Source organism: Gasterosteus aculeatus, chromosome 20, assembly GCF_964276395.1.
Source record: "Gasterosteus aculeatus chromosome 20, fGasAcu3.hap1.1, whole genome shotgun sequence".
Lineage (NCBI taxonomy): Eukaryota > Metazoa > Chordata > Actinopteri > Perciformes > Gasterosteidae > Gasterosteus > Gasterosteus aculeatus.
Genome location: NC_135707.1, coordinates 10,656,345 through 10,680,511, shown reverse-complemented (window position 1 = coordinate 10,680,511; position 24,167 = coordinate 10,656,345). Strand labels below are relative to the sequence as shown.

At 45.8% G+C, this 24,167-nt stretch overlaps 1 protein-coding gene across 7 annotated transcripts; it reads left to right on the top strand.

The window, feature by feature from the left end:
• The first annotated feature begins 1,921 nt into the window (after positions 1–1,921).
• Positions 1,922–24,095, top strand: rapgef5b (Rap guanine nucleotide exchange factor (GEF) 5b). Of its 7 annotated transcripts, none has more exons than XM_040165094.2 (18): positions 1,922–2,345; positions 11,049–11,170; positions 11,861–11,961; positions 15,289–15,364; positions 15,627–15,771; positions 15,864–15,961; positions 18,177–18,207; positions 18,429–18,507; positions 19,442–19,591; positions 20,122–20,219; positions 20,424–20,546; positions 20,639–20,817; positions 21,063–21,153; positions 21,272–21,322; positions 21,591–21,678; positions 21,817–21,881; positions 21,979–22,033; positions 22,416–24,095. In XM_040165094.2, exons 1-18 carry the CDS (start codon positions 2,169–2,171, stop codon positions 22,532–22,534), a joined length of 1,848 nt encoding a protein of 615 aa, XP_040021028.2. In that variant the 5' UTR covers positions 1,922–2,168; the 3' UTR covers positions 22,535–24,095. The 7 variants fall into 7 exon arrangements, with proteins under 7 accessions (XP_040021028.2, XP_040021027.2, XP_077951254.1 ...); XM_040165093.2 differs by having other exon boundaries at positions 22,413–24,095; XM_078095128.1 differs by having other exon boundaries at positions 2,031–2,345; positions 11,049–11,150; positions 11,826–11,961.
• The last annotated feature ends 72 nt before the right edge of the window (positions 24,096–24,167 follow it).

Here is a 24,167-nt window from a genome sequence, read left to right as displayed (position 1 = left end):
TAGCTCTTTAAAGTTCCTCAATGCTTTTCATATTGTCCCCACCACGGTGTCCTAAAACCAGCCTCCATGTCTGAAACAACATTACCGGGGATAACATCTCTCCCGTGTGTCATTTTTAGTATAAAACGTCAATAATGCAGAAAACATTGGTAGGATTTATCACAGGTGATGTTATTGCTATCTGCTATGAAGCATCATCTGTCATTTTTATGACAATGTGCAGCTGTTGAATTGCTGAACTCGACTAGATTTTAGTATGGAAAGCATGTACTGCAACATGCTCAGTAGAGTTTCATCACGTTTTACTCTTTCGCAGCGCCGCGGGGCTACAGTAACGGAGTACGGCCCGTGGTCGTCATGGTAGCCCCCCCGGATGAAGACGACATTTTTTTTTAGAGCAAGCTCGCTAACAAGTCTGACTTTAGGCATTCTCACTTTGCAATTCATTGACTTGAGAAAGTGGGTCAGCGGAAGCACATTAAAGCTGGAGTTGTGCTCCTGGCTTTGTTTTGCTCAGAAGGAGCAGGAAGGAAGACGCGTTGCTTTTAGACGTAGGAGAGCCTACTTCTAGACCACAGTAACATACAGTGCAGTGGCCGTGCTTACAATCGAAACGGGATTTAATGAAGATCTTTTTTTTTAATCTCAAACAAAGAAATATTGATTTGCTGAGGACAATTTCATAACACGTACTGTTTTATTTAAAGATCTGTGAGAAGCAAAATGGGGAAGCTTTATCTGCGCCTTCGTATTGAGACTGCAACTAGAATTCATTAATTAATTAACTTTAAAATGGGGGAGTGGACATCTTCCCAATCATTTACTTTGAAATAAGTAAAAGGCATTGACAAATGATGGGTCTCAGTACCACATGAATGAGAAACACCACCAAGAGGGGACCTTTTCTCATTCTGCAGTTTGCTGTATCAGCAGTTTGGAACAGCGGCACAATTGAATGGCGTTGCAAGGACCCAGTCAAGCATCACATTGCTGACAGAGGGGAAAAAGATATAACACTAATAGATAAAGTGTTCATGGGAAGGATTAATGTGCTTGCTCTATACTTTGGTCAATAAATGCAGCACCACGCTGGCGCTTCTGTGACTGCGCTAAGCAGCTGACAGGCTTCATTTAATTAGAAAAAGTCTGACAAGTCGGCGATCTTTAAAAAAAACGGACACTTTGTGCTTGTAAAAGACTAAATACAACAGCTCATGGACACCTCAACAAAGCTTTGCCTGACGCCATTGTTAGAGCTGAAAAAAACAAAAGAACTCGTAAGGTTTTGTTGCTCTGGTTTTCTGGTTCACTGTAACATATTTTTCATAGTGGATATATATATATATATATATATATATATATATATATATATATATATATGCATATATATATATATATAAATACTTATATGCTTTTCGACCCAAGTTCAGTCACCATCCATCTACATCGTTCGGTAGATTGTAGGTTCATAGGTCTGTAATAAAGTTACTGCTGTCACCAGAGCTCTTCACACAGTCTCCTTGGTTTGTGTTAACTGTTAACAGTTTTATTACATTCGTTCTGTAATATTGACATAACTGTGTACTATACTACTACCCTGATGTATTCATTCAAGTTACTCTTAAATGATACAGTTGTGCATGAATGTGCTGATTCTGTGCTCGTGTCTGAACGACTTTAAACCACCACACATACAATGAATCCCCACCCACAGACGCGTTTTACCCTCCAGTGTAATGCACCCTGCCCAATCCTCAATCCACACTCCCTCCTGCTTTTGGGACATTTCAAAACTTCCTTTTTTGGGGCTGTCCAGCTCACCAGATGTTTCCTGGAGCCACCGTGTCCCAAACTCACTCCCCTCCCCACCGGTGAAAAGCAGGCAAGGGATGGAGAGAGAGGGAACCTGTCATCCACTCTCAGTACAGCCGTGCACGCACAGACTTCTGGAGTCCACTTGGTGAAGTCTTACCGCCTGTGACTCCCCCAAATCCAAGCTGACCAAGACATAGGGAATTTATTTTGGCTGCACTGACAGAACCCTCTCTAACACATCTGGAACAAAACATACATTATTCATAGAGTCTTTTTTCAGTAGTAGTCTGAGCTCACAAGCAGCAGTTGTGCAGTTTTACCCGGCGGGCAGCCAGTTGTTTTGCGAGCCTGCGATGTCGTGGGACTGTGGCCTCAGGTACATGTTCTCCGTCTCGCCTGCGTTGCAGCCGGGGAGCACGTGTGTCCTGCGTGACAAGGAGGAACTGTACAGACTGGAGGTGATCCGCAGACTGGCCAAGGATGGCTGCCGCTTGCTGCAGGACCACAAGGGCTCAGAGAGGTCGAGTGAGGTGAGACGCACGACAACACCTTTGCAATTAGAACATTCACTTTCATAATGTTCAGATTACATGAACATCCATGAAAGAAGAAATATATTCAGAAACAGCCAGATTCACAGTCGCAGTGTGAAATGGCGCACTCTTGATGCAGTTCCTTATTGTTATTTAATAACCGTTATCCGTGGCCTCGTTAGAGTGGAAACATCAGTCAAGCCGTTAATTAATAAGTTCTCTTTATAATATTATGAGCCCTTCTCAATTAACCAGCTACTCCGTCCATGCATATTCAGCCCTCAACACCATTTCTCACACTCCCCGTATTGGCGGGCTTTTAATCTGTTTTTTATTGGACTCCCTACATTCCACAGTGTCTCTGCCTTCTCTGAAGATGAATGGTGTCGTTCAGATCTGCACAGACCACAAAGAGTGTCCTTATATTCAACATCTTAATAAAATCAAATTAAATAGAGGTATAGAAGATTTCACACTATATTGTAGAAACATGTGTGTATAATTGCACTGCAGCCATTACATTATCTTGGTCTATCTTAGTCGCAGTGTAATCTATAGCGTACTATTGGAATACAATATACAATACAATACAATTGTCCGTGTAGTGTAGCACCAACCTTGACATTATAAATACTGGTACTAAATGTTCAGTTCGGCCTGCAAACTTTAAAAAGACATTACATCACCTGCTAGGTGGCTGCCAAGGAGAGATCTGATTGGCTGACCATATTGTGGTGCTTAGCTTCTCCCTTCCTGCCTGCTGAGTCTGCGTGCTGAAATGTGTCAACTTTTCCGGCAATTGTTGTTCAAGTGTCCGAACCGACGTGCCAAGACATTGTATGGCTTTAGGGTGGATTCCAGTGCATTGAGTATACAACCTTTTCTGCAAAAGAAAAGGATAGATCGCCTTATCGGTGTTTTTAGTAGATGTAATGACCTTTTGTCTGCGCTAAACCAATGCCAATCTGCGCATGTCGGTGCCGCAAAACTCAACAATATGTGTTTTAGTAAGTTTAGTAATCTTTGTTGTTTTCGTAAGTTTTTCACATCGATTATGTACCAATGTCAGCTGTGTATGTGTCATGTATGTAAATCCGAATATTAATGTCCAGATAAAATGATGCTTAATGCTTAAAAACATAACATTAAAATATAAAGATTATTTGAGATTATCGGCAGTGTTTCTGGATTATATAACGGTTTATAGTAATCCAATGGTGCTAGAATCCATACCAGGAGTAAATTGTGAGTGGTTTATATATATATATATATATATATCTAAGCCTAGATAAGAGCATTAAAATCAGCTTGACTGGCAGACACAGATATACTACATACTATCGGAAGTATCTGAATATGTATGTCATGTATGGGACATTCTGTACTTTTCAGTAAAAAAAACAAAGATCTCGACAGCTAAACACAGTAAACAACTGTATGCATACACCCACTACATTCAAGAGTGGACTATTCAGAATTCATTTTACAGTAAAAGCCCATTAGGTTTAAGGTAAGAGTTTAAGTTTTGTCCGATTACGTACTCACTGTTTTTATGTTACATTTGACACATTTGTAATATCTTACATAACATTATTTCATCAGTCATATTCTATTTTCCTTTGCTCAGAGCATCTAGAACAAAGATTATGTGCAAATATTTTACATCATTTGCATCATTTTTTTTTTGCAGGACATTATTAGAGCTGAACCCGTGAATTTCAGCTAATTACCATTGGAAATAATGCAGTGTGTCTGCATCAAAGGGTTCTTTGACAACATTACTGTCACGTCCCTCTGATGGAACCCAAACGCAGACCAGACCAGATGGGTTCAGGTGAAAACAAAGAGTCTTTATTGACACTGTGCAGGAGTAGTCCAACGTGCAGAATGGCGAGTCAAGGTGAGGTGGTGGGGGTGGAGGCGTCTCCGTGGCCAGGCGAGGTTGACGGGTTCCCAGGTGCAGAACTAGAAAACAGGACAAAAGGCAAGTAAGTGTTTCTCAAGGGGATTCTCGGGATCTCAGTAAGTAGCGGTGGTAGCGAATGCAGGCACACGTACTACTTCGTCGAACAATCCGGCAAGGACTGGATGTCGGTCTCAGCTTAACTAGGGTGGCTAATCAAGATCAGGTGTGTTGGCTTGATTGGCCGCAGGCCTGGAACTCTCCGCCTCTCCACGTTGCTCGGCAACCATGAAAAACAACAGACAATAGGGAAACATGCTCAGGGAGCTGGGGTCGTGACAGTACCCCCCCTCCGACGGACGCCCCCGGGCGGACCACCCGGTGCACCGGGGTGGCGTTGGTGGAACACCCTCAGCAGGTCAGCGTCCAGGATCTGACGCCGCGGAACCCAGCACCTTGCTTCTGGACCATAGCCCCTCCAGTCCACAAGGTACTGGAAACCCCGGCCTCGTCGCCGGGAGTCCATGATGCGTCGCACCGTGTAGGCAGGACCTCCGTCAATCATCCGAGGGGGAGGAGGCCGAGAGGGAGGGGGTAGCAGGGGACTGAGAAGGACCGGCTTGATGCGGGATACATGAAAAGCAGGATGTACCTTGAGAGATTTGGGAAGCCTCAGCCGGACAACTGCCGGGTTGATGACCCTCTCTACCTTAAACGGCCCAATATACTTGGGGTTCAGCTTCTTGGATTCAGTTCGCAGTGGAAGGTCCCGGGTGGCCAACCAGACCTTGTCCCCCACCTTATAGTGGGGTGCGGGGGAACGGCGACGGTTGGCCTGGGCCTGGTACTGACCAGAAGCTCTCAAGAGGGCTGCCCTGGCCTGGTGCCATGTCCGGTGGCAGCGCCGGAAATGAGCCTGGACCGAGGGAACCGCAATCTCCTTCTCCTGCGAGGGGAACAACGGGGGTTGATAGCCGTATAGGCATTGAAAGGGCGACATACCTGTGGCGGCGGTAGGGAGCGTGTTGTGGGCATACTCAGCCCAAGGCAGCCGGGAGGACCAAGTGGTGGGGTTAGAAGAGACCAGGCATCGCAGGGTTGCCTCCATCTTCTGGTTGGCCCTCTCCGCTTGGCCGTTGGACTGGGGGTGGAATCCGGAGGAGAGACTGGCAGTGGCGCCGATGGCAGTGCAGAATGCCTTCCATACCGCCGATGTGAATTGGGGACCTCGGTCGGATACGATGTCCCTCGGCAGACCGTGGATCCTAAAAACCTCCTTGACCAGGATAGCAGCAGTCTGTGTAGCTGAGGGTAGTTTTGGGAGGGGCACGAAGTGTGCAAATTTGCTGAATCTATCAACTACGGTTAGAACAACTGTGTTACCTTCAGATAGGGGAAGACCGGTTACAAAATCCAGAGCCAGGTGGGACCAGGGCCGCCTGGGAATTGGTAGAGGGTGAAGTAGTCCTGCACTGGGTCGATTTGTTCCCTTATTCCGTGCACAGACTGGACAGGCAGCGACAAACCCCTGAGTGTCCTTTCCCATGGCTGGCCACCAGAAGCGTCTGCGCAACAGCGCCATGGTACGGGCCACGCCCGGATGGCAAGCAATCCTCGAGGCGTGTGCCCACTGGAGTACCGCCGATCGAAGGGGTTCGGGCACAAACAAACGACCCGGTGGGCCATTACCTGGACCAGGTTGGCTCCGAAGGGCAGTCTTTACCTCCTCTTCGATCCTCCAGACTACTGCCCCCACCACGAGGCTCCGGGGTAGGATGGTCTCCGTCCTGGCCCTTGTCTCCTCGGTCCTCGCGAATACCCGGGACAGCGCGTCCGCCTTGCCATTCCGGGAGCCTGGTCGATACGTGAGGGAAAAGTTGAAGCGACCAAAAAATAAGGCCCACCTGGCTTGACGTGAGTTGAGACGTTTAGCCGATTGCACGTATGCAAGATTCTTGTGGTCGGTCCAGACGATAAATGGTTGTTCCGCTCCCTCAAGCCAATGGCGCCACTCCTCCAAGGCAAGCTTGACGGCGAGTAGTTCTCTGTTCCCCACGTCGTAGTTTCTCTCTGCTGGGGAAAGACGACGAGAGAGAAAAGCACACGGGTGGAGCTTACCATCGGCAGAGCTACGTTGGGACAGGATGGCGCCTACGCCAACCTCAGAAGCATCCACCTCCACCACGAACTGACGTTTGGGGTCCGGCTGTGTGAGAATGGGTGCCGTGGTGAACCGGTGCTTTAGGTCCCGGAATGCTCTGTCCGCCTCCGGGCTCCAGCAGAAGGGCCTGGCACTGGACGTCAGGGCTGTCAACTGGGCGGCCACCCGGCTGTAGACGCGGATAAACCGGCGGTAGAAATTTGCAAACCCCAGGAACCTTTGGAGTTGCAATCTAGGAACAGGCTGAGGCCAGTCCAGAACCGCCCTCACTTTCCCGGGATCCATCCTCACATGTCCCTCCGAAATAATGTATCCAAGGAATGATGTTGTGTGGGCGTGGAAGTCGCACTTCTCTGCTTTAACGAAGAGGCGATTCTCCAAAAGGCGTTGAAGGACCTGCTGGACATGCTGGGTGTGGATACTGTAGTTCTCCGAGAAGACCAGTATGTCATCCAGGTAGACAAACACAAAACGCCCAATCATGTCGCTAAGTACCTCGTTTATCATCCTCTGGAATACTGCAGGAGCGTTAGTAAGGCCGAATGGCATGACTAGGTACTCGAAATGGCCCATGGGGGTGTTGAACCCAGTCAGCCATTCGTCCCCTTCTTTTATTCGGATGAGGTGATAAGCGTTGCGGAGATCAAGCTTAGTAAACACCGAAGCGCCCTGCAGGGAGTCAAAGGCAGAGTTCATCAAGGGCAGAGGGTACTTGTTCTTGATGGTTATATTATTCAAACCCCGGTAATCAATACAAGGCCGAAGGGACCCATCCTTTTTACCCACAAAGAAGAATCCAGCCCCTAGGGGGGAAGATGAGTGACGAATTAGGCCCGCTGCCAGGGCATCCCTGATGTAGGTCTCCATGGCCTCGCGCTCCGGTCGGGAGATGCTATAGAGGCGTCCCTTGGGAAAGGTGGCGCCAGGAATCAGGTTGATTGCACAGTCATAGGGTCTGTGAGGAGGAAGGACCAGTGCCTGTTGTTTACTAAAAACCTCACCTACGCTGTGATAAACCGTTGGCACCAGAGTCAAATCCGGGGGGGGGGAAGACACCACCTGGCGGGGGATAGAGTGGGAGCAGGCAGATTTAAGACAGTTAGCATGACAGTGAGTACTCCAACTAGTTACCTTGCCTGTCACCCAATCCAGGGTGGGGTTGTGTTTCCTCAGCCAAGGGTGACCAAGAACCAGGGGCATGTGTGGTGAGGACAGGATGAAGAAGGAGATGTCTTCCGAGTGGTTGCCCGATAACTGCATCTTCACTGGCTCCGTTCTCATGGTTACCCGTGCTAGTAGTCTGCCGTCAAGGGTGGTCGCTTCCCTGGCCTCCGGAAGTTGTTCCTTGGAGAGCCCCAGCTGTTCCACCAGACTAGCATCGATGAAGCTGTCATCTGCGCCAGAGTCAACGAGTGCATTAATCTCCACAGACTGGTCTCTCTTGGTGAGGGTGACAGGAAAAAGGGGTCTGGCACGAGGGGAGGGGGTCTGAGTGGTTTGGCTCGCTAGAAGGCCTCCCAAATTTAGCGAGCCCGGGAGTTTCCCTGGCGCTGAGGACAGGAAGAGATGTAATGGTCCGCACGTCCGCAGTAGAGGCAGCTCCTGGTATCTCGCCGCCGCTGGCGCTCTTCAGTGGACAACCCCTGTCTGCCCACCTGCATTGGTTCAGGGTCAGGCAGTCTCACCTCCCTTGTCTCGCTAAGTGTCGGGCGATTGGGGTGCTCTGTGCCTTGAAAGAAATTGGGTGACCGTGGATGGTTTGGCAATCCCAACAGTCTCTCCCTTCTTCTCTCCCGACATCTGTTATCCACCCGGATGGACAAGGCCACCAGGTCTTCGAGATTCTGTGGCTCAGGATAGGAAATTAACTCGTCCTTCAGTGGCTCGGTCAACCCCTGGTAGAACACTGCCTGTAGGGACTCGTTGTTCCACCCACTCTCTACAGCCAGTGTTCGGAATTCAATCACATATTCTGCCACGCTGCGGTTTCCCTGACGCACAGCGAACAGGCGCTTTGCTGCATCCTTACCCCGGGTGGGGTGATCGAACAGCCTCCTCAGCTCTGCCGTGAATTCCTGGTATGCGGTGGTACAGGGGTCTCGTTGCTCCCAAATAGCCGAAGCCCACTCCAGCGCTTTTCCCCGGAGCAGCCCAATAACAAAGGCTATCTTAGCCTTGTCCGAGTGGTAGGTTTGAGGTTGGAGGTCAAAAACCAGACCGCATTGTAACAAGAAGGATCTGCAACCTCCCAGATCTCCCTCATACCTCTCCGGTGTGGGCACCTTGGGCTCCCGGACCGATGGGGAAACTTCTCCAGCCTCGACCAGGGCTGGGGGTGATGCAGTTGGCGGAGACGCAGCAGGAGCATTTAGCTGGGCCTGAATGGCAGACAGGCTGGCAGATAAGGCTTGTACCGACGACATGATCTCCTGTAGGGCGGTGCTGTGTTGCCCTAACAAATTTCCTTGTAGGGACACCGCATGGCTCACAGAGTCTAGATCCGCTGGGTTCATGGTGGCCGGATTGTTCTGTCACGTCCCTCTGATGGAACCCAAACGCAGACCAGACCAGATGGGTTCAGGTGAAAACAAAGAGTCTTTATTGACACTGTGCAGGAGTAGTCCAACGTGCAGAATGGCGAGTCAAGGTGAGGTGGTGGGGGTGGAGGCGTCTCCGTGGCCAGGCGAGGTTGACGGGTTCCCAGGTGCAGAACTAGAAAACAGGACAAAAGGCAAGTAAGTGTTTCTCAAGGGGATTCTCGGGATCTCAGTAAGTAGCGGTGGTAGCGAATGCAGGCACACGTACTACTTCGTCGAACAATCCGGCAAGGACTGGATGTCGGTCTCAGCTTAACTAGGGTGGCTAATCAAGATCAGGTGTGTTGGCTTGATTGGCCGCAGGCCTGGAACTCTCCGCCTCTCCACGTTGCTCGGCAACCATGAAAAACAACAGACAATAGGGAAACATGCTCAGGGAGCTGGGGTCGTGACAATTACACTAATGTATGAATCTCTGGACTAATTCTTCCTCCATGATGCACACTGATCCTTGAGAGGAATTTAATTCTCTCTGAGAAAAATTCTCAGAGAAAAGACGGGAAAGATTGGCTGCGTCTTTGGGAAGCGGCCTCGTGAGGAGCGTTCGCTCGCCTGCTGACAGCGTCCATGTCGGCGGCGGCGTTGAGCCGAGGTCCCCTCAGGCCAACGGGAGAAACTCTCAATGAGAGCTTCCCCTCGTGGAAGCGTGATTGTGTTTTTTCGGCATGACACTGGTAACCACAAAGCCTGGGGCACACTGAAAAGTAGCCTGGAGCCACATGGGTGGGATCAATAATTCATTGTGTGGAGAGTTGGTTCGCTGCGTGATTTGTAAACAGCACACTGAGAAACTCTGTTAATTATAAACATTAAACTGTTTCTGGGCTCCGTCAGACGAGAACAATGCGTTTGATAAAGCCAAAAGCACTTAGTGAACTTGATAGAGACATATATACCAATCTATTTTTCCCAAAGAACCCGGAAGTTAATCAGTGCAGCCTTTCGTTCATGGAAATGTTCTAGTCTGTTATCACACAGGACTCAACCTTAACAACTTTCGAAGCATTTTTTGAGTACACGGGAGATTGTATTTGATTATATTACGATGAAGAACAAAAAATGAATTTCTTAATTTATAACAGACAGTCAGGGCACTGAATGAAACACCAGCCAACATTGCCATTAATGGTGCATTCATGTATTCATAAGTATGTGTTGTGGCTCAACAGAACGTCCGTTTATGTAAGTTTGTCCGCCAATCACAGATAAGTGTTAATGTGCCAGGAACGAATGCTTCACTGAAGGGGTCCTAGATGCTTCTCTGCAAACGGCAATTAGGGCAGAAAACTGCAGTCACTTCCAGTCTGTCTGCCCGGCTAATTGCACACACAGAGGCTTGTGTGGCATTGACTGATGGCTAAGGAGTGTGTGTTGGGGGGCTTTGGGGGGGGGGGCTGGAGTAGCTGATGCAAGATGCGTGTGCGTGCACCATACAGTGAAGTCCTCATTAAGACTCGGATCTCTGAACCAGACCCTCAATTGTCAAGAATCAGCAATCTGCAGGCTGCAGAGTCTAAATATGGCTGCTAGCTGGATCCCAGTGGAGTAGTCAAATAACAATTTAGTTGAAAAAAAAAGAAATAATCCTTACATTTTGTTTGATTATATTAAGATTTAGTGACTTAGGGGGGAGAAATAAATGGAGAAACAGGGAGAGTTGGAGACGCTTCACGGGGATGAATTCACCAACGTGATCACAAGACAAGTTATGACCATTTATAGATGAAGTCTAAACTTTTAATATTGTGCCGAGTTTTAGCCCTTTGCCATCTTGAACAAGGACTGTCTCTAGATGCTATGGGCTCAACATAGGAATTGGTAATTAAAATTTGAGCGAGTCCCTTATGTTAATCCCTGAATGGGCTCTCCCGATAAGGACTGAATAATGATATATGGAAATTATCTTTCATTTACAGGGCTTGCTTTGACATAGTATTATGATGGAAATCAGTGTTGATTTATGTGAGTGGGGGAGAGAAAAAGGAGGAATCTCCTTGGTGATAACACCCTCCCTCCCTCACCCCTTCTTTCCTGTCCAGCCCCAGAGTGACGAGGCGGTCCGCGTGTGTCTCAGGGAGAGGGGCAACGATGTGCTGGTTCTCCAGAGAATATCATCGGCAACAGCGAGGGGAGGAGGGAGGGTAGAGGCGAGGAACGGGAGGTAAGCCTCTCCATTCGCTGCTTGCTAGATTTCCTCCCTCCCTCTGTTGCTCTCCCTCAGCACTCTCTCTCTCTCTCTCTCTCTCTCTCCGAGCAATGCACAGTCCATGCTTACATCACAACTCCTAACACATGGACGACCACATTAAATACATAGAAGTGAGCAGCACGGGACTGTGAGGCGGACCTCTGCTAGCCGCCTTCCCTATTCAAGTCATTGGGGAGCTTTTGTCAGCCAGCGTCCATAAAGTCCCGGCAGACCTCAGTGTGCTCGAGGGACGGACAGCTGTGGACTCCCGGCTGCGGCAGCTGCAAGTGGATGGATGCATGGACGGACGGGTAAAAGGGGCATGCAGGAGTAACCACGGCAACGTTGCCAGGTGAGAGGACACAGGGACTCTGCAAGGATGGGATCTCAGCCGAAGCCCCCGGACCTGCTGCGGGAGGAGGGCGGGCTGCTGCACGCTGCCTTGGTAGAGCAGGAGGAGGACGAGGAGGACGAGGAGGGCTCCGCTGACAGCAGCAGTGACAGCACCAGCCGGGCAGAGCCGGTGACGATGCCCACCTTTGACGTCCCCTATTTTCGCTACATCGACGATGAGGGAACTGAAGGAGACGAAGGATGGAGCAGCAGCCGCTCCATGTCCTCCATTGAGGAGGACTCGTCCACTGACTCTGTTGTGTCTGACAGGTACATGGTTGTATCGGGGACGCCGGAGAAGATCCTGGAGCACTTGCTCGATGACCTGACACTGGATGACGACCAAGGGACGACACCCACCAAAGAGTCAGGTCAGCATGCATAAGCTTTAAAAACATTCTCATCCGCGTTGACCGAACTGGATGAACACACATTTTTCTTTTGTATTTTATGGAGCAAAAACAAAACAATAGGCGAATAAGTTGGTGAATGGCACCCGGGCAACTTTATAAATACATTGCAAAGATGGTGTGATGATGCTGATAAAAAGTGAAAGGCAGAAATAACTCCCTTACTTTTCATTGCAGTCCCTCCTCTCACCATCCTTCTCTCTCGCAGAGCAGCTACAACAACCTCCCTCTGGGCAACATTACTGGGCTAATCATGTGCATCTATCCCAGAATGGGTCTAAGTTTGTGCCATTTAAAACCCTTTGACAGAGATAGATGTTGCTCATATCCTTTGAGTTATACCGCATCGAACTGGTGCAGTTTAGTCTCACAGCGAGAACAAATGAGCACATTTCCTCTCACCTCAGCAGGTACTCGAAAAATGTGTCACTGTTGCTAAGGCAGAGGAGAGTCAGTTGATTGATTTGAAAAGATGTTATGAGGGGAAATGACGAATCGAGAGCAGTAGCACAGTAAGGAAAGCAGACGAGGAAAGCAAGAGAGAACGGAGAAACACTGTGTAGGGAGAGAAAAGGGGAAACAAGGCGGGAAGAAAAAGGAGAATTTCTTTCTTGTAGATGACAGATGATCTGTCCTCGGGATGGCGACCGGCTGACTCCATACCATCATTCTCAAAAGAAAGTGAATGAAATTGCAACAAAAAAATGTCCCCTGGGACCTGGAAGGATACAATTTAATGCACAAGAGAGTTGTGTTTTATGTTGAACTACATATTTCATTGCTGTATTTATTATTGATAGTAAGGAATCCCTCCAATCAATAACCCCAAAGCTTTTTTACCAAATATCCATTGGGTTCAGTAGGCAATGTGCTGTTTTATGAATCACTCGCTCATCTTCCAATGAGTGTATTGAATTGTAGCCTCCATAGATGCTGCTGACCGACATCCCGGGGTCAAAGGGCCAGAGACCTGAGGAAGACAAGGAATTGACTGAGTCCTAACCAGCAAATGATCCGCACGTGATGTTTAATAGTCCGCCTTGCTTCTCTGCGTGCATACTGAAGCGCCGTATGCTCTTGACTGCTGAGTGTGCCCTTGGAGCTTTAGCTCAGGATCCTTGATTTCATCAAAAAAGAGATTCATTTCAACATCCACCAAGCGTTCTTCTCAGACAGGCAGTCTACATGACTGGTTATTGATGTTGTGTTTATGACTTGCATGCTGTGCAGCACATTAAAAAGCCAATGTCATCTCATGGTGGTAGGACTTGCTTCCATGTTTACTCACAGACAACATTAAGAATGCAGAGGATTTTTCTGCAGAAGATGGCACTTTTCTGGAAGCACCACGGGCATGTTAGCAAATAGTAAGGTTGAAGTATTGCAGTAGTCTAAATACGGTGTGGAACCCTCATGCGATAATGTTTTAATGTTTCCTTCAGTGGGCTAACATTCAGAAGAAGTCACTTTTGCCTTCTTCCTCGTGCCCAATCTCAGTGCAGCTATTGATGCTTGCTGCGTACAAATTCTGCACACTGCTAGCTCCAAAAAACATGGAATGCAACGTTTGTGTTCATAACGAGACTAATTTCCAGCTCTTTTACTGATTCACCATGTGCAGAAATGTTGATGCTCGTATGCAATGACGAAAGCATCTCATGACGTGAACGGATAGAAGATTTTTAATTGCAGACTTTTATAGTAATTTAAGGCAAAGAGGATGTCTTTTGGTGCTTACCGAGAAAATAAGTGACACATTAACGAGCTTATTTCAAAGGCTGCAGTGTTCACTTTCACGAGCACTTATTGAAACGCAAAAGTAAATGGCAGGTGGATTGATTTTTTTGAATGATTTGACGGGAGATTGGCGAAGTGGATCAATACATCCATTCTGAATTCCCTCTGAAAAAGAAGCCAGATGCCTTTTTATGCTTAAGTGCCGGAAAGGCCCATTTGCACTCTACATTTGCTTGTGTGTGACGTCTAGGACTCGCAAATAACTCATAATAAACATTATTTATACACCAAAAACTGTTGGCGGGTCAACGCATCTGCTGCAAAACTGTTAAATCTACCCTGCTTTTCTGTCCTGAGTAACCCCTCCCCAACATGCACAAAAAGCATAATCCTACAGCCTCTTGGGAGTGGCTTATAATATGTTACTCGTGCAAAAGTGCTTTTAATTTAGATGGATTGGGAAAAAGGGTGAGGGAGTAGTCCTTTGTGCGTGCTGAGCTACAGTACATCTTCCATGTGTTGTTTCTTTGGGTTTTTTTGTTAAAGTGCAATACTGTATTCTTTACGGAAGCTACACATGTACAACTGTGCAGCTTCTCGTAAGCAGCTGCTCTGCACAGAATTAACATAATGATTTCAGGGAGTCCTGTGGAGCAGAACGCACACAAAGGCCCTGGGAGGCCAGTGTGAAATTAAAGGGGAGAATTTACAACTGTGGGTAGGAGGCACACTTACAGAGGCGTCCAGACCACGTTGGATTTGTAACGCATTGCGTCTTGGACGTACTGTCCTTCTCTTTCTCTTTACACTCCACAGATGTATTTTAATGCCTTTCATATCATATTATTAAATGCATTTTTAAAGCTCGATCTAATGTCCAAACCATAATTGCTTTCACTTTAACAAGAGTTTTGTGGGAAGAATGGATTCTGTATGTCATTTTGAAAAGAACTAATGTCTTCAATGTGGTGAATAATTAGCAGTTGTTATACCTCGTGAGTTCATTGAATGCTACCTTAACTTCAAAGTGAGGTGGGGAAATGTTTTTAACCAGCTTTGATTTAATCTATTTACAGAAACACGTAGCATGAATAAGCAACATCAGATGGCTTTTTTTTTGTCTGCAAGATAATCACAATGAAAACATAGATTTCATCAGAGGTCAAGAGGCACTCAATAGACACGTTGTTGACTCATCTTCACTGATCGAGCCCGCAATGGCAAATGAGTGAATGAGAAGACAAACAGCAAATTATTGTTTGAGCTTATTGGAGCAAAATGGAACCACAAATCCTCAAGGGGTTCAGTACGAACAATTATCTGAAACTAACTAAGAAGAATAATGTGCCACTGATGGTTTATCACACAGCTCAGCAAACATTGATCAAACAGTTGTCAACTTGAGCGGAGTAGCAGCCCTCCTGCATCCTGTAACACATATAAACCTACACTGTATACCATAGTGTGCGCAGAATTATTCTGATATATTTTACAAGTCAATGAGTAGAAGTTGAAATATTTTGTCAATAACATTGTGTTTCGCCTTTGCAGATATACTTGATGATTTTCTGCTGACCTACCCTGTCTTCATGTCCACCGGTGATTTATGTCAAGCTCTGCTGGGGCAATATCCTTGAACACAGGGGTTATTTTAACAGGAACGTTAATGCAATGATTCACACATTACAACCCTTTTTTTTCGGTGGAAGCAACATGCAGACGTAGATGTTTTATCGAGTCATGGCTGCTCCACTTCACTCAAATGTGTTCATCCAACTGTCTCCCGCGCTGCCCGTTCTTAAATCAACATCATCGCTTCATGCTGCTTGCATTTGGCGTCAGCAAATACACGCTCTCCATCTGTGCCGAAGCCTTAACCGAAAACCCACCTATTGCACCAAGAGATACAGAGGGAAAGAGGACAGGAAAGAGGCTCTGGAGAGGAAACGGAAAGTTCTGCACCTGGTATCACAGTGGATGTCCCTCTGCAGAGGCTTCCTGCGGGAGGACGAGCATGTCAAACTGTTCACAAAGGTAGGCAACATGATGTACTAGGAAAAGAGTGGAAATTGGCTTTGAGATGAACTTGAACCTGGCAGAAATAAAAAATGGTAATTTCCTTCCAGACTTTGTATCGCTACGTGTTGGATGATCTCTATGAGCACCCGTTCCTGGAGAAGGATGTGAGGGAACTGCAGAAACTGTACCAGCTGCATCGCAGACAGTGAGTGACTGTATGACTTACTTAATCATCAAAGTCTTTAGGAAAGGGGTGATTCAAGACTTTAATCGTGTACATCATCTATAAAGACTGATGCATGTATTGACATTGAGTCTGAGTGTGTACAAGACTGACTACAGCTATTTTGGCTGGAGGTCTGGAGGAATCAGAGGCACTAGCTGGTCTCTGAGTGGAAAGAAAGAGCTGATTCTCTGTCTGCCTTTATTCATCTTCTCATCAATGAATACATTCAGAGACTCAAGAGTAATCGTTGAGTTGTTATGCACAGAAATATTAATGTATTTATCTTCAATCTCCTAAATCAAGGAAATACAGGAATTTTTTGAATTAATGACGAGCTGTGAAATGTACAGAAGACCTGACGGGCCAATTATTTTAAATAATCCAATTTTAAAAAACGCTGTTTTCTCCCCTGTGTTTATGACTTAATAAAAGGTTAAACGTTTTGCTGGATAATCTTGCTAATGTTCCCATTTGCTACATTTCTTTTTTTTCAGGAGACAATGAAGGATCTTGACCAAAATCATTTAAAAAAATTCACAAAACCTGTGTTTACTGTAACAATTTTATATCATATTTTACAACAATTTGTTTTTTCTCACTTACATCTCAGAGCTTCAGTACAATTAGTATGGATTTACTTCCATACAGATACCGTAGACATTGTGGTATCAGCTGCAACATTGATCTTCATAAGCGTAATGTGTACCGAGCATAACTAATCCACATAATATTAACATTTACCTTTCTGCCATCAGTTAGATTCATTCAGTCATGACGTGCCGCCAATATAGTTTTTAGTGGTGGAGCAAGACTTTGAGTTGCAATATGAGAAAAACGTGGTTTGATGCATCACTAACAAGCATACAGATGGACATTTTAGAGAAAACACATTTTGTCTTTCTTTGATGCAAATTGGATCCAAATGCTACACAGCCACAAAATAATGAATACATGTCAAAAAGAGACGATAATAATAATAACCAAAAAGGTGTAGGCTGAAGTCAAACAGTAGCTAATTATATCCAGCCTTCACTCATCAAATTAGATTTATTCACCGTTGCATTGGACAACGAGTTTGCTTTTTAAATAATTCATGAATAGACAAGTGCTTTTTGAACACTGTGTGCATAATATATGAACTGTACGCTAAACACACATAAACAAATGTCTTCATCAACATTCAACTGAGGTTTAAACATTGGGCCCGTTTTGTGATTATTACAGTCGAGCTGTTACTTAGCAACAATTTCCATGTATTTTAAAAGTAAGCGTGGGATTTCTCTCGGACATTACAGCGTGAACACCCCCCCCTGTCACCAGACACATTACCACTCCTCCTTCCCTCCGATCAGATCTCCTCCCCCGGGACGCTCCGACCTGCCACCTATTGGAAACCAGTGCGGATAATTCAAGCTGACGCTGCTGCCATTATCCGGCTGCTTTAATCATGTTTATATGCAGGGAGGGAGATCCACACCCGCCCCCTTAAAGCAGAGAGCAGTGGACTTTGTGAGGGTGTTACTATCTGACATACTCTACTATTTATAAGCTTTTCACCATCAGCCCCCCCCTCCTCTCCTTTGTGGCAATCTGCTGCCCATTTAGAAGCCTAAACGTGTTGAAAAGCCGTTGCACAATAGAAAGCTAAAGTCACTTGTCTCTAAATGCGTACGAATCATATACCACTTGTTCTCTTCCACTTACTCATCTTGTGCCGTTATAATTCCCAGAGTTCGTGCACCTTTTTTTTTTTTCCTTAGGAGCAAGAGTGAATTAGATCACACGTTCTGTTTGGTCAATACAGTGGTAATCAGGTTTTTCATTAGTGCGAGACTTCCATCCCCGAGGGCGGCTTTGTGCCAACACGCCCATTGTGAGGCAGCGCCCAGTAAAGCTGAGGGATGATAATGGACACGGGGACATCCATCACGCTGGCCGGGAGTGAGCGATGTGAATGAGTTGATTCAATGAAGAGATCACATCGGAAGGGCTAAAATCTACAAAGCACTCCAATTTTCTTTGACTCAGACCTTAAATAATGAACCAAACGCCGGCGAGGAGCATTTATGCACGTTCACTTCACCTTGATTATATAGACTTGGTGAAGTGGTTTTTGTACTTGATATGGCCGCAGCTTAAGGAAAATCCCCCCCAAATCGTTCAGTTACTGATGTCAATCTTCTTCCTTTTCCAGGGCGGTGGATGAATATTCTCCTCAAAGAAAGGTGAGCGAGGTTATTGTGCTTGTTCTCTCTTTTACGACACCAAGACAGAAAGAATGTTGTTGGATACTTTGAACACTTCCCACTCTGACGTGCTGGATTGGCCGCTGGGAGCAATTGTCCTCACGTTTCCTGCTCATGACATTGCTCTGTTGTTTTAGCCAAAAGGCCGCGGTGTTGCAACATGAATCTACGTGAAAATCCACACGTTTCCCTTCTTGCAGGGCAAAGCACTTTTCCACCAGCTGAGTTTGAAAGAGAACAGTCTCCAGTCAAGAGGCACGCAGGGGGAGACCAAGGCAGGTAGGTCGGGGAGAGGTGGTGTCCTACACACATGCCTCCCATCAAACGTTGATTCCAAAGTTTAGTTTGAACGGGACAACAACGCAAGTGTGTTTCCAGTTAAACACAAATGTTCCCGAGTCGTGCCGTGTGAATTCACTTTGTCTTATTGGGATTCTTTTTTTCTTATTTTAAAGAGCAGATTCACCCAATTTAAAGCAAACGGTTACATTTCATGGTATCGGGCCATAAACAGTCTCAACTGTATCTGCTGAGGTTTGTAGATTTCCACATTCTCCACAGATTCTTTTCCCTAATCGAGAAAAAATCCATTCTAAATCTATTATCAAACATTAATGCCGCTCTACACAGATGACCCCAGGGCTATTCTAAATCAGGTGCTTTCCCCCAGGTCACCTTATTAATGAGTGGCAGGCTTGTAATGTCATGCGGCAGTGTGAGAGATGACCGTCGAGATCTAATTGTTTGGTTTCTTATTGGCTGAATTGTGGTTGCTAAAAGGTCCGAATTCCCTGCTCGACTCTGTGTCTGATGCAGTAACCTGCAGTAACGTTTTACGGCAGCTCTCACATCTAAAAGGCAATTCCCAAGGTCATTGAAATTTAGACTATTTGAAAATGTCCAAAGAAATTTGCACCGGTCAAATACAAAGCGATTCCTGCATTATTAGCTGTGTCTTTGGTGCAATTCATAATTCATGACTTCGGCAACTGAGGACTGATTTGTCTATTTTTACATAACGAGGCTGTCACGCTCAGTCTGCCGCGTGCGATGGAAGCTCGGAGCCGCAGGGGTTCATAGTTGATGTGAACAGGGATCTGGGAGAGGTGTTAACTGGAAAAACACGCCCGTTGGCCAGGCCGCACGCCACGTGAGCGCTGTGAATCCTACGTTTTTTTCCGTTACTCAAAACCATATTTTCTCTACGTGGCAGCGCTGTGTCACGTGTACGTCACCATGGACTCGTTCCTAAGCATGAGGGCCCATGCAGGGATGGTGGCTGAGGAGCTGCTGCAGGCGGTGGCAGAAAGGATGGAGGTCCCACTGGAGAAACTGGTGCTACTGGCTGTCACCTACAACGGAGGTAATCAGCATTCTAACTAACCGTCTAAGGACATGTTAACCACCACTCATTGCAACCCTGTACTGCACTGCGAATGGTGGGAATCTGAACAGAAAGGGAGAATTGGCTTCCGTTTTTCTCACTTTTGATGTGTGAGGAAAATGGTGGATTGAGAAACATGTTTTAGATATTTAGCGCTTGTACAAAAAAACTTTCTGTTCAACATTATAAGAACATCATGCATCAGTTTATATGACTTTAAATGATGATAGTAATATAATAACAATAATATACTAGTCAACACTAGTACTTGATTCCTCACGGTATTTTATACTATATAATACTATCACAGAGCTGACCTACATATTTCCCCCGTGACAACAGCTCAAAGGGAGAAGCATTCACACTTCACTAATGTAAAGTCTGCATCTATTATCAGCAAGTGAAGGCCACTCCAAGTGGCGCCTGCAGCAAGTCTTATCTCGCTCTACCAGTGGCTGCTTACACGCCACAAACATTCTGCTATTTGTGATCCGTTTTCTCCCCTGCAGGTAGACACCTCCTGCAGCCTCAGGACAGAGTCTTCTCCGATTCTTTACGACCGGTTGGGAGACTGCATGTGTGCAGGAAGGACCTGGGTGAGGTCTTGGTAAGAATACGACTGCAATATGTCGCTTTCACTTAAACATACATTCCAAAATAATGTTCGCTGTTAGTCTCAGTACATCAACTCAGAGGCGACGCACAAGACAACATGCGGCATTGTGGTGTTGTTGTATATTTCTTCAAAACTCCACTGCAGAAATGTGGTTTGATGTCTAAAGAGAAACTGGCCGTGTTTTTTCTTGTTTAGAACCCGTTCACAGACAACTCGGAGCTGCAACAGAGAACGGCCCGCATGCTCAGTATAAACACGTGGGACGTGGCCGTTGCTCTCACCGACTTTGACTGGACCATCTTTGAATCAATACACGAGGTTTGTACTTTATAGCACTATAACAGCCCAGATCTCTTCATCATGGACCTTCTCCACCAAACCAAAATGTTTCTTTTCTTTTTTTTTTACAGCAAGAACTCGTCTATTTCACCTTCAGCCGCCATAGCAGCAGCAGCCACACCGTGGCGTTGGAGCTGCTGCTGCAGCGCTGCAATGAAGTCCAGCTATGGGTGATGACTGAGGTGCTGCTGTGCTCGGCGCTCTGCAAAAGGGTCCAACTCATCAAGAAGTTCATCAAGATCGCCGCGCAGTCAGTAGCTTCATGCACGGCGTTCCTTCATTTTCATTTATTGGAGTCAATGATATACACTTGCTTTTGACACTGAGGGCCTCCACCACAGCGTCTCAGCTCCAAAATATAGGTGGCAGGAAACGTTCAGACTTGCATGGGGATGCTGCTCCCTCTAGTGGCAGATCAATAAACTGCATCTGCTCTTGTGCTGGGGAGCTTTCCCTTGCAAGCGACCGACTCGTGTGCTCCTTGATCTTTTACAGCTGCAAAGCACAAAGGAATCTCAACTGTTTCTTTGCCATCATAATGGGTCTGAACACTGCAGCCGTTAGCCGCCTCGGTCAAACGTGGGAGGTAAGGATGTGCTTCTCTCAGTCCTTTCATCTGTGCTAACTATTAGGTAGTAGTAGTAGTAGTAGTAGTAGTAGTAGTAGTAGTAGTAGTATCTGATATCCTGTTGCTGTTTCTGCAGAAAATTCCTGGGAAATTCAAAAGGCTGTTTGCGGAGCTGGAAACGATTACAGTGAGTATTTATTCACAGGCACAGAGTGCATCCGATACTGCCTGTATGCATCTGTTGTGCTGGAAAAAAAACACATGGCATGAATCTAATGGAACAGGAAAAACAAACCTTTTGCTTAAGCAACTAAGACATGAAGCAATCACTGTGTGTTCTAGAAGATCATTGGTCTCTTGTGATGCCATAATTCCACAAACAAAGCGTGCACGCACGGACACACACACATTCATCCCCGCAGGATTACTCATTCATTTTGAAAATATCTTCGCAGGATCCCTCGCTGAACCACAAGGCCTACAGGGACTCCTTCAAGAAGATGAAGGCGCCCAAGATCCCATTCCCTCCTCTGCTGCTGAAAGGTGCGTTCTTACCCATAACCTGGTCAAACTATGGCCGGGGTGGGTGGGTGGGGGGCAGATTTCCCTTCGGCAGATTGCATACATTTTCCCTCAAATACTTGTTCCTTGAAAACTAACATAATGTTTAATGGGTTTTAGATATTACGTTCATTCATGAAGGCAACAAGACGTTTCACGACAACATGGTCAATTTCGAAAAGCTGGTGAGTCTATGAACCCTTTATAGTTCTTCACAGAAAACATACGGTTGTGCTGAATTAGTTAATGTTTAGTGAATCATGTGTCCATCTTTATTTCCAGCACATGATAGCAGACACACTGCGTCTCATCCGGCAGTGTCAGAAAGATCACATGGGTCAGTAATCCCTCTTTCCTCATTTCATAAGATAAACCAACATTTGATCAGTGCGAATGAACAAATCTATGGACACAATCGGACAAAACTACACTGTCTCCATATAGTTTAAACCAGTTTAAATGTCCTCACCATAAAAGGTCCACAATCCATTTTCCTTTTGTTCAAAAACTCTTTTGGCTGGGACTATCTTCATGTCATATATACAAAGAATAAGTGGTTCTAATATCCGTTTCATTATGATTGCATTTTACTATTTTTCACAAGGCCATGGTATGAATATGTTCAGATTTAGCGTGCGTACCGTGTACAGTGGTTGTGCAGTGGTTGTCCTGGATGCTGGTGGCCTCGCCTGGAGGTAACCCATCTTCTCTCCCAGTAGGTAACGGCATCACCCAGAAGAGCAGCTCAGAAGTGAGAGCCTACATCGATTACCTGCATATCATCGACAATCAGCAGACTCTGTTTGAACTGTCACACGGGCTGGAGCCTCGTGCTTAGAGAGCCGCTCTCACCGGCCTCCCCCACATGTCAGCCATACTGTTGGACTGCCGAGAACACCATCTGTCACTGTCTCATCTGTCTCTCAGGACTCACTCAGCAGTCAGAGAGACGGTGCAGGATCCCGGGCCGACCACAGGAGGGAGCCGCTCAATCAGGAAACCCTCACCAGGGGATTGGGGAATAAGCAGAAAAGAGTCAGATGCATAAAACGTTTGCATAGATTTACAAATGTGTCAGTGGTACAGAACACCTGAAAGCACTGTTTGTTCCAATGACTTGTGTTGACTGGCGTTAAGAAGAAATATGTACCTGTGGCTGCTTTTACTGGAATGTCCCAAAGACATCACAGGTGTTCTTACAATGACGCAACAGCTCCCCCCTGTGGAGCATAAGCACCCTGCAGTAAGAGATTGATAGCAGGTTAAATGCTCCCCCCACCCAATATATAAACCCACAGGAAATGAATGTTAATGAAAAACGAAGTGTTAAATATTCAACATTGTTATATACATTGATTTTCTATTTTTACATTGCAGACTTCTCGTACCATAAAGAAGCTCGATTGTTTAACCATGGAGCCTGTTAGACGAGGCAATTCAACACAGCGTTCCGCAAAAGTTGTTTGCTGTTGTAATCACCATGTTAGTCCCGAAGAACTTAAAAAAGAATCCCCTATTCTAAATAATTAAAATTGCTCGTCCTTGTAAAAGCATAAGGAGCTCCATCTGGTTGAGCTGTGGACAATCAATTAAAATGAAGCAGACGCCACCTAATGATACAGCAGTATTGGTCTCTAAAGGCATTTTGTCACCCAGATCGTGTTTGATTAGTTGAGGTTGTCTACTCCACCAGATTAGTATTTGAAAAACTCAGCAACAGCCTTTCCAAAAGAAAACTAAGACCTGGTGAATCACAACTAGCGACGAGGCTGTTGAGCGAACGTCCCTCTTTTATCCTCAGTAGATATTGAAGGAGAAAATTACGTTTTTTGTGCTTTGGAGTGAACGGTTTCATCAAGTAAAGTGCAATAGAGAAAACAAGTATTATAGCACCTTATACACAAAGGAGAGAAAGAAAAATAGAGGCCATTTAATTATGTAGAGGGTGCATCAACGATCCTGTACTCAACTCTATAGTTTGTAGTTATAGAAGATACAGTACAGTATTTATTTATTTAGATCTGTCAACTGAAAACTTTCACTTTGCCCTGAGTTTAGAAGTGGTGCAATAGAAATGTGAATTACATTCTTTAAATTTCATTTCTACATTTAAAGCCTTCAGTAAACATCGAGAAAAACACTTTGATAGACAGATATTATATACCTACATCAATGTACTTTGTCTGTACGTGTGTGTGTGTGTGTGTGTGTGTCGACATTCAGGATAAGGGTATTAATTTATTCCAGAATTATTTATTTGTCCTAGAGTAATTCCTTTATTACTTCAGTTTGATTTAATGGTTTTTGTACGCAGCATTTGGCTGGTCTGCATGATATGGCAAACCGTGGATTGACCAGCAGTGTCAACTGTGCATGCAATAAAATATCTTCCATCATCATAAGTCGGTTATTTAAAAAAGATATAGACAACTGATTTTATACCAACACAAACAAAAAATAAGGGCCATTGA

Excerpts from the sequence above, each read along its gene's own strand:
- rapgef5b (XM_078095128.1), top strand. The coding sequence starts at position 2,169 with ATGTCGTGGGACTGTGGCCTCAGGTACATGTTCTCCGTCTCGCCTGCG. Across the intron at positions 19,592-20,121 it reads GGCTGTCACCTACAACGGAG|GTAGACACCTCCTGCAGCCT; the intron begins GTAATCAGCATT and ends TCTCCCCTGCAG. Across the intron at positions 21,679-21,816 it reads CCCTCCTCTGCTGCTGAAAG|ATATTACGTTCATTCATGAA; the intron begins GTGCGTTCTTAC and ends AATGGGTTTTAG.